Source organism: Cricetulus griseus, chromosome 4 (genome assembly GCF_003668045.3).
Source record: "Cricetulus griseus strain 17A/GY chromosome 4, alternate assembly CriGri-PICRH-1.0, whole genome shotgun sequence".
Taxonomy (NCBI): domain Eukaryota; kingdom Metazoa; phylum Chordata; class Mammalia; order Rodentia; family Cricetidae; genus Cricetulus; species Cricetulus griseus.
In genome coordinates, this window is record NC_048597.1 from 134088898 (window position 1) to 134098501 (window position 9604).

The 9604-nt window shown below is 53.4% G+C and overlaps 1 protein-coding gene across 8 annotated transcripts in view; it reads right to left on the reverse strand.

The window, feature by feature from the left end:
- The window catches only part of Keap1 (kelch like ECH associated protein 1), a 9682-nt gene extending 78 nt beyond the window's left edge, over window positions 1–9604 (reverse strand). Inside the window, exons 1-7 of one of the 8 annotated variants that reach the window (XM_035443504.1) lie at window positions 9357–9604; window positions 8413–8608; window positions 7317–8002; window positions 3876–4561; window positions 2373–2578; window positions 1847–2023; window positions 1–1179 (exon numbers count right to left, since the gene is read on the reverse strand). The exon at window positions 1–1179 is cut by the window's left edge and continues 78 nt beyond it. In XM_035443504.1, coding sequence (XP_035299395.1) covers window positions 1013–1179; window positions 1847–2023; window positions 2373–2578; window positions 3876–4561; window positions 7317–7955 — 1875 coding nt within the window. In that variant the 5' untranslated portion in view covers window positions 7956–8002; window positions 8413–8608; window positions 9357–9604 and the 3' untranslated portion in view covers window positions 1–1012. The other 7 variants (XM_027411500.2, XM_027411503.2, XM_027411499.2 and 4 more) reach the window with 7 other exon arrangements.

Sequence of the window (9604 nt, forward strand, 5' to 3'; positions counted from 1 at the left end):
GTAATCCCAGTACTCAGGAGGCTGAGACTCGAGGGAGGATCAGGAGTTCAGGGTCTCAACTGAAGGCCATCCTGGGCTACATGAGACCCTGTCTCAAATCAAGCAAAACACAGGAGGCCCCGGAGAAGTGGCACAGAAATTAGGTCATTGGCTTCTAATGCACCTAAAACTGACAAGACGACTGTGTGGCCCAAGAGGGTGCAAGATGCCCTATATAAGCAGAATGGACAATGGTAAGCAGAGAAGACAGACGGGCTTCAAATACCAGCCCCAATCAAGATCTGAGAGTGTTTCAATAGAAGAGCTGTCTCTCCCTGAGGGATTCCAAATGCTCTCTGAGGACCTGTGTGCAAGACACTGCATAATCTGTTTTTAATTTCCATGGGAAAGTTAAAGGGTTGCTTAACAAAATAACTATCCAGGGCTTAGATGCCAGTGCTCTCTGGAGAGGCTTGTTCCTGGGGAATCACAGCTCCTGAGGGAGCCTCAGCCCCTTGGCCTCACCTGGCCTCTTCTTCCCCTAGAATTGATCACCAAGTTGCAGGGATCAAAGAAAATATGTGTCCCCTGCTTTGCCTTTCCCCACTTGAAAGGGGATCTGGGTGCTGGTGGCCTCATCTCCAGCCAGAGGGTATAGGGGCCTCTCACTTGTGAGGATGTCCCCCATCCCATACCTCCCAGGCAGGCTGTCTTGGATGCTCCGGGGGCTATGACAAATGGGCACATGGATTTCAGTTCTGGTCTTCCACAGTGTCATTTACAAGGCATCCCAGCTGCCCTTCCTGGAGGGGTTGCTTTCGTCTGCTGCCTCTGCTGTCCCTGTGATTTCTGTTGGTGGGTTGGTTGGTTGGTTGGTTTCTCTTCTTTCTTTCTCTTCATTCTTCTTTCCTTTCCTTTCTTTCTTTCTTTCTTTCTTTCTTTCTTTCTTTCTTTCTTTCTTTCTTTCTGTACAAAGACAGCAGTGGTCTGGATGGACTGTTTTTCTTGTCAGTGGTCGGGTAACCCAAGTGCTTCAGCAGGTACACTTCTGTTGATCAATTTGCTTCCGACAGGGTTCCATGGTGACGGCAACACCCACCCCACTGCGGCCAGATGTCATACGGGTCACCTCACTCCAGGTGTCAGTGTCTGGGTCATAGCATTCCACACTGTCCAGAAATGTGTGGCCATCATAGCCTCCTGTAGAGAGAGCGAAGATGATAGTCACCTCCCTTAGAGGACTCAGTCTAATGCCCAGAAAACAGGAGGAGAAAAGCCACCTGTTTATAATGGATGGAGATGAGGTAGAATGCCTAGACTTCCCAGTGAAGTAGGGTGGAGGTGTGAGGTATAAGGGGGGGTGGAGTGGGGTGTGACTCAGTGTTAGAGCCCCTGCCTAGAATCCCCCAGTGAGGGGCTGGTATGTGGCTCAGTGTTAGAGCTCCTGCCTAGAATCCCCCAGTGAGGGGCTGGGGTGTGGCTCAGTGTTAGAGCTCCTGCCTAGAATCCCCCAATGAGGGGCTGGTATGTGGCTCAGTGTTAGAGCTCCTGCCTAGAATCCCCCAGTGAGAGGTTGGGGTGTGGCTCAGTGTTAGAGCCCCTGCCTAGAATCCCCCAGTGAGAGGTTGGGGTGTGGCTCAGTGTTAGAGCCCCTGCCTAGAATCCCCCAGTGAGAGGTTGGGGTGTGGCTCAGTGTTAGAGCCCCTGCCTAGAATCCCCCAGTGAGAGGTTGGGGTGTGGCTCAATTCTAGAACACTTGCCAAGCATTCAGGTGTTGCTTAGTTTCTATCCTCAGCACCAACCCTTGAGAAAGAAAAGAAATGGACAGGAGAGTCTTTTTCACCCTGACCCTCCTCCTAGGCCTCACCGAGGACATAGATCCTGCCCTGGTGCACAGTAATCCCAAGTGCACTCCGCCGATGCTTCATGGGGGCTACAAAAGTCCAGGTCTCCGTCTCCACATCGTAGCGCTCCACGCTGTTCAGCTGGTCCTGCCCATCGTAGCCCCCTGCTGCATAGATACAGTTGTACAGCACACAGACCCCTAAACAGAAGCACACAGTGGAGGGTCACTTTGAGGCTGGTTTAAGGGGGACCTCAGTAGCTACCTTCCTCCCCTCCATCACTCTTTCCAGGAGGAACCCCTTAGAAACCAAGCTGGAATTTGGTGTGGTGGAGCAGGTCTGTCGTCACAGCACTGGAGAGGCTGAAGGAGGAGGAGCATGAGTTCAAAGTCATCCTCAGCTACATAACGACTTTGAGGACAGCCTGTTACATATGATCCTGACTCGAACAAAACAAAAACAAAAACAATCTGGAAGAGAGGAAGACAGATGAAGGAAGCCTCCTCCAAGGCTGGGTTGGGTGTGGTCTCTCCCACACACCACACTCACCAGCCCCACTGCGGATGGTGTTCATCGCTGTAATCATCCGCCACTCATTCCTCTCAGGATAGTAACACTCCGCTGAGTTCAGTCGGTTAGTGCCATCGAAGCCCCCCACTGCATACAGCAAGCGGTTGAGGACAGCCACGCCCACGCCAATCCTCCGAGTCAACATTGGTGCCACTAGGTGCCACTCATCCCGATCTGGCTCGTATCTGCAAAGGACATGATTACACCATGGTCACCCCAGGAACTACAGCTGGCCTTCCTTACAATAAACCCCAACATCTACTAGCACTTTTTTCTAAAAAACTCTATTTTAGAGCTAGGGTCTTGCTGTGTAGCCCAGGTTAGCCCAGAATTCCAGATCCTCCTGCTTCAGTCTCCCTAGCCCTGATCTCTTTATTTCTCTCAAGGGAGGGGAGTCAGCAGCTCCATTTCCAGAGGACGAAACTGAGGCCCACAGCCATCAGTTATGGAAGCAACAGCCAGGTCCCTTAAACCTCAGCAGGTTTACCCTTCATGCTGCATCACCTGTGTGCTTCACCTCAATGGAGCTCATGACCTCATGTCACAAGTAAGATTTGCACCAGAATGTGGGGTAGGACATCCAGGATCACCAAGTGACATCAGAGCAGGTGTCCAACTCCAGAACCCCAAGAAATTCTAACAACTAGGCTACTGCTCAGACGGTACTCTTCCAAGCAACACGATCAGAGATGGGGGTGAACACATCCCGGTTGGCCCGGCGGCATCCAGTCCATACCTGTGCTCCTGGAGTTATTAATAGTGCCCCTGTCCTTCTTGAAAGCGGCCCGCTCAGGGTGACACATCATCCCACCATCCTATTCACAGACCACACACATTAGAGGCCCCTAGGGCATTTGTTTAAAATTCCACTTTCAGGCTGGGGGTGGGGATGGCTCAGGGTAGAGGGCTGGCTTACCATGCACAAGTCCCTAGGTTCTATTCCCAGCACCACAAATACACATTTTTTTCAAATTGTCTCATTTTCCTGCCCTTGCTCCAAGCCCTAAATTTGTGAGGTTCAGTTGTCTGTCTGGAGACAAGGTCTCTTGTATCCCAGGCTGGCCCTAAACTTGCCATACAGCCAAAGATGACCTTTAATTGCTGATTCTCCTGACCAGGCATTACAGGTGATGTGGTGCTAGGGAGACACTCTGACAACTGAGCCACATCCCTAGCTCCTTCCTGTCTTCCTTTCTCTCCTTTGCCAGTACTGGGGATAGAACCTAGAACTGGATTCAAGCCAGGGACCAGAGTCCTACCACTCAGCTACATTCCAGTTCAGATATCACGTCTTAACGTGACTATACAGTTAGCACAACGTATTGTGGTAATTCCCGTTATCCCCGGCGTGCTCATGATTCCTATAGGTTTGGGACAGCCCCCTCCAGCACTTCCCAACCCTGGACACTGAGGATAAACATTCCATCGGCTCTGGAGGTGGGGACAAGAGCAGGTGCCCTCCCTTTGGGCCCCAGTGCTCACCTCTCCACGCTGCTGTGGTGGATGCAGCCATGGGAACCCCCGACTGCGTAGATGTGGCCGTCTATGACCCCTACCCCGATGCGGTTGCGCGGCACGCTCATAGAGGCACAGGGAGACCACTGGTTGGTCATGGGATTGTAGCAGTCCAGGGCGTTGGAGTCGGTATTGCCATCGGGCGAATTGTTGCGGCCACCCACAGCGTAGAGCAGCCCGCCCACCACGCAGCCTGCCAGTCCGCTGCGCGGCACCTGCAGGTCGGCCAGGCGCAGCCAGGAGCCATCGCTAGGGTTGTAAGCCTCCAGGTAGCTGAGCGACTGTCGGAAGTAGCCGCCCGCTGTGTAGATGAGGCGGCCCACCTTGGGCGCACGGCAGGGCACGGACTGCGTGGGCTTGTGCAGCGTGAGCTCCTGGAATATCTGCACCAGGTAGTCTTTGCAGCGCGCGTCGGCCTGCAGGATCTCGCACTTCTGCAGTTGTGTTTGCAGGAAGCGCGGCGTGAGCGCGTGGCAGCGCACGGCCCGCAGTAGTGCCTGCACGTAGAAGCGCCGCTGAGGGCAGTCATACTTGACCCAGTCGATGCACGCGTGGAACACTTCCGACTCGCAGCGCACGTTCAGGTCATCGCGGCTGATGAGCGTGGCCAGCTGGCAGTGCGACAGGTTGAAGAACTCCTCCTGCTTGGCCACCTGCAGGGAGCGCAGGTGAGAGGCTGCGCTCTGGGAAGCCCTCTGGCCGGCCAAGCACCCACACACAGGGCCTTGCACAGGCCACACAGTGGGGTTTCTTTAGGCATCTGCATTGTTTGATTTAGGTTTTAACTTTTTAAAAATGTATAGCTAGGCATAGGGGCATAGGCCTGTAATCCCCCATCATTCGGGAGGTAGAGGCAAAAGGATGCCTGTGAATTCAAGGCCAGTCTGGTCTACATAGCCAGTTCCAGAGCAGCCAAGACAATGCAGCAAGATCCTGTTTCAAAAACAAATAAAATAAATGAATCCAGTCTGGCCTTTAATCCCAGCGCTTGGAAGGGAGAGGCAGGAATGGATCTGTGAGTTCCAGGGCAGCCTGGTCTACAGAGTAAGATCCTCTCTCAAAAAGTATTGTTTGACTGGTTGGGTTTTTGAGGGCTTCACTTCAACCCTCGGGGCTCATTTGATTGAAGGAAAGGGTCGACTTTTGCAAGTTGTCTTCTGACCACCACATGAACTGTGAAATGTATATGCCCCTCTAAATAAATACAATAAAATTTAAACTAATAAAATATAGGAGGCCAGTGTGGTGACACACACCTTTAATCCCAGCCAGCACCTGGGAGGCAGAGGCAGGCAGATCTCTGAGTTCCAGACCAACTGGTCTACTGAGTGAATTCCAGAGCAGCCAGGGCTGTTATTCAGAGAAACCCTGTCTCCAAAACCCAAAATAAAATAAAAATATAAAATGATTGACAGGCAGTGTTTCAGACTGGCATTTTTTTCAGATGTAGCAATATTTTATACAAGCAGTGAGACATCTCAGGGATTAAAATGATACATAAACAGAACATCAAGTGGACCTTGGTGGTCCAAGTCTCACTACTTGGGAACTTGATACATGAGAATTTTGGTTTCCAGAGAAACCTGGGCCAGGAAAACCAGCTGCCTCAAAGTCTAAATAAATAAACATATTTATGCTGGTCCAATATTAACCTTACACAGCCTGAAGGATGTGTGTGTGTGTATTGGGGAGCTGGCTTGGAACTCACTATGTGGTGTGTATGTATTGTTGAACTGACCTGGAACTCTATGTAGAGCAAGCTGGCCTCCAACTCATAGATCTGCCTGTGTCTGCCCACTCAGTGCTAGGATTAAAGGTATGCACCACCACACCTGGTTTATGTGCGGTGGGGGTGGAACCCAGGGCCTCATGCATGCTGGACGAGTGCTTTGTCAACTAAGCTGTGTTACGTCTGTTTTGACTACCACCCATCCTGTGAGGTCAGGTGGGACCAATCCACCTGAGGGTGACACATAGGTAGGTTTTGGAGCATTTCAGACTTGGGTTTGTTGGGCTGGTCACTGCCAGCCTGTGCTGCTGCCCAAGCTTTTGTCAGGGACTCTCATCTTACCTTCCCTTGAAGACTTCCGGCTCTAAGAAATGAAATTGAAACCAGTAACATTACGTGAAACTAAGAGAGCCCAAGCAAGGCTGCAGCTTGCGGTTCCCAGGCTGCAGCCTGAGGCTGATGGATACTTGTTGACTGCCTGTTCATATAGAAACACTTTTCCTTCTTTCCCTCTCTCCCTCTCCCTAAGTCTCACTGTAGAGCGCAGGGTGGCCTGGAATGCTCAGAGATCCACCTGCCTCTCTCCAGAGTGCTGGGATTAAAAGCACTGGCCACCACATCTGGTTTGTTCTGACTTCTGACTCCAGAGAAAGCAGGCTTCTGAGGCCCTGTTCCTAGGGCCTCCCAGATTAAGGGCTCAGAACCTGAGTTTTTAGGCCAGCAATATGGCTTTGTGGGCAAAGGCACTTTCTGCCAAGCCATATGACCAGAGTTTAAGCCTAGAAACATTTTAAGGTAGAGAGAACCAGTGTCTGCCAGTGTCCTCTGACCTCTACACAAGACCAGCCTGTCCATGTGCATGACCACATACACAAATAAATGTAAAAAATTAATTATTACTTTATCAAGGTATGGTGGCACCTGCCTGTGATCTCAGCACTCAGAATGTGACATTGAGGACAGGAATTAAAAGAGAGAGAGGCAGGTTACAGGCCAGCCTGGTCTACAGAATGAGTTCCAGGACAGCCAGGGATACCTTTCTCCAAAAAGAGACCTGTCTCACAACAAACAAGCCAGCAAGCAAACAAGCAAAAAAAAAAAAAAAAAAAAAAAAAAAAAAAAAAAAAAAAAAAAAAGTAGTCCTGGGGATGGCTTTTCAAGCACAAAGCCCTGGGCTCCATCCCAGTACCACTTAAGTCAATTGTGATTATGAATGTCTGTAATTCCAGTACTTAAGAGACAGAGGGGCTGGAGAGATGGCTCAGAGGTTAAGAGCACTGGCTGTTCTTCCAGAGGTTCTGAGTTCAATTCCCAGCACCCACATGGTGGCTCACAACCATCTCTAATGAGATCTGATGCGTTCTTCTGGCGTGCAGGCATATATGGAGGCAGAATGGAAGCAGAATGCTGTATACATAATAAATAAATCTTAAAAAAAGAGAGAGAGAGACAGAGGCAGATGAATCAGGAGTTTAAAGTCATCCTTGGCTACATAACCAGATTAGGGCCAGCCTGGGCTACATGAGACTCTATGGGGGAAAAGGAGGAAATAAAAAGAAAATACCAAACAGAAGCTTTCCTCCAAACTTGAATGACTGTTCCAGTCTCCAGGGGAGATGGCTATGTTGGCCTGTCTCACTCCTGGTGACAGCTGAGCCCAGGCCCCAGCCCTGACTCACCTCCCCAAAGTGCATGTAGATATACTCCCGGGCACGCTGGTGAAGCTCAGTGCAGCCAATCTGCTCAGCGAAGTTGGCAATGCCAATGGCATTGCTAGGGTCCAGCTGCTGCACGAGGAAGTCGCTGCAGGCTCGGACCACACTGTCAATCTGATACATGACTGCACCATTCATCACGTGCAGCACACACTTCTCGCCCACGGAGATGGAGGCCGTGTAGGCGAACTCAATAAGCCTCTCCATGACCTTAGGGTGGATACCTTCAATGGACACCACCTCCATTCCCTGCTCCCGAAGCCCATTGGTGAACATGGCCTTAAAGACAGGGCTGGAAGAGGCCAGCACCACCTTGTGAGCCATGAATTGGGCAGCTGGGATGTCCTCGTATTTGACCTGCAGGGTCACATCACAGAGCTGCTGGCTCAGCCGAAGCTCATTCATGATGCCAAAAGCCTGCTTGGTGTGGTCCTCTAGCGTGTAGCTGAAGGTGCGGTTGCCGTCCTGGGAGGGCGTCACCTCGGCCTTGCACTCCGTGGAGGCGTACATCACCGCGTCCCCGGCCCCCTCGGGGCACTTTGACGACAGGGGCAGGAACTGGCTGCTGCGGGGAGCCCCGCTAGGCCTGGGTTCTGGCTGCATGGGGTTCCGGGTGACAAGTTACAATTCCACCACTAGCAGTTAGGGTCCTGGAGGGAGGGAAGAGTACAGAGCTGGGAATAGGTGAGGACAGACCTTGCAACGCTTCCTTTTCTGTCTTTCCTTTTTGTTTTTTTTTTTTGGAGATAGGGTCTTTGGGAGCCCAAGTTAGCCTCAAATTCACCATTTAACTAAGGCGGGCTCTTGAACTACTGATCCTCCTCTGTGCTGGGATTACAGTGTGTGCCGCCATGCCCAGTCAGGCTTCCTTTAGAAAAATTAAGCAAAAGTTTCTAGAACAGTTTGCCAAGCCAAGTAAACTGCATAATCCTGACTCCATTCAAACTAATTAGTCCCAACTCACTCGCCTGAAGGCTCGTCTAAGAAACATATCACATCATGTCCCTTTCTGCTCAGAATCGCCCAACACCTTTCAACAAGCCCAAGAATGGAAACCTACCTCAATGGCCTGCAAAGGCCCACAAAGTCAGCCCCTTTCCAACCTCTTCGCTCACTGTCCCAGCCATCCTTCCCTTCCCTGCCTCCAACAAGCCAAATTCCTTTCTTCAACACCTCACCAAAATTTACAGAGCCTGCCAAGTATGTAGTAGGCACTGTTCAGAGCTCCAGGAACACAGCAGGAAGAGAGAGGAGGCCTGAAAATACAGTGTAGAGGAAACACTGGGTGCCAAGGTTCTGGGGCAGAAAGTGTGGGCATCAGGAATGCCCACCATGGGCTATACAGGGACCCAGGAGCCCCCTGGAGAGCTGGGGCCAGGGGACGCGGTATATTTTGAATCGGGGATGTGGGGCGAGGGTTTTGGGGCTCAGGCTGGAATCGCATCCCCCTCCCGGTGTTAGGATGTCTATGAGAGCACCACGGTGGGGGTGCCGGGGGCGGTGGAACGCACCAGGGCCCCAGTAAGTGAGCGACTGTCACGCGTGACCACACTGCCGGAGCACAGGCCTGGCATTGCGCAGGGGGCTGCGCAGCGACGACCCGGTGCCCGGCGCCTGCTCCGGCGGCCTCCCCACCGCTCGCTCGGAGGCGCAGCCCAGACGCCTGGAGGGCCCGCAGGGCCTGATCCCGGGCCCCGGCCCGGAGCGGCGCACTCACCCCGCCATGGCCGCGCTCCGCCTCCGCCTCCGCCGCGCGGGTCACGGTGACTAAGCACAGCGCGCCACCCTGTCACAATAAGAGTCCCGGGGCGCCGGCCGCGGGCGACCCCTCCCCTTCACTCGCCGGCCGCGGCCGCCACCTACGCCGGCGGGAGGGCGGGCTCGGCGGCCCGGGTGCGCACCGGGGGCACGCGCTCCCCCCACCGCGTGCACGGCCCCCCACGCGCGGCCGCGGGCGGCACTCGGAGCCGACTCCCCATCGCATCTCCGCGGGTGCTCGCTCACCTCCGTCCCACCCCCCGGGTGTCTGTGTCGGTGCCACGCGTCCAATCCGCGCCGCCGGGCCGCCACGCGCCACGCTTCCGGGAGGAGCCGAGGGGACCCGGGGGTCCTTGGATCGGGGCCGCGGTGCTGCGGGGTCGCTAGCGGGCAGCACGCGTGGGAGGAGCGGGAGGGCGGAAACGAGCGGCGGGCACGCAGAGGCGGTTCCAGCCCTTCCTGCAGGTGCCGGGCGGAGGGAGCAGGGCGTGGGT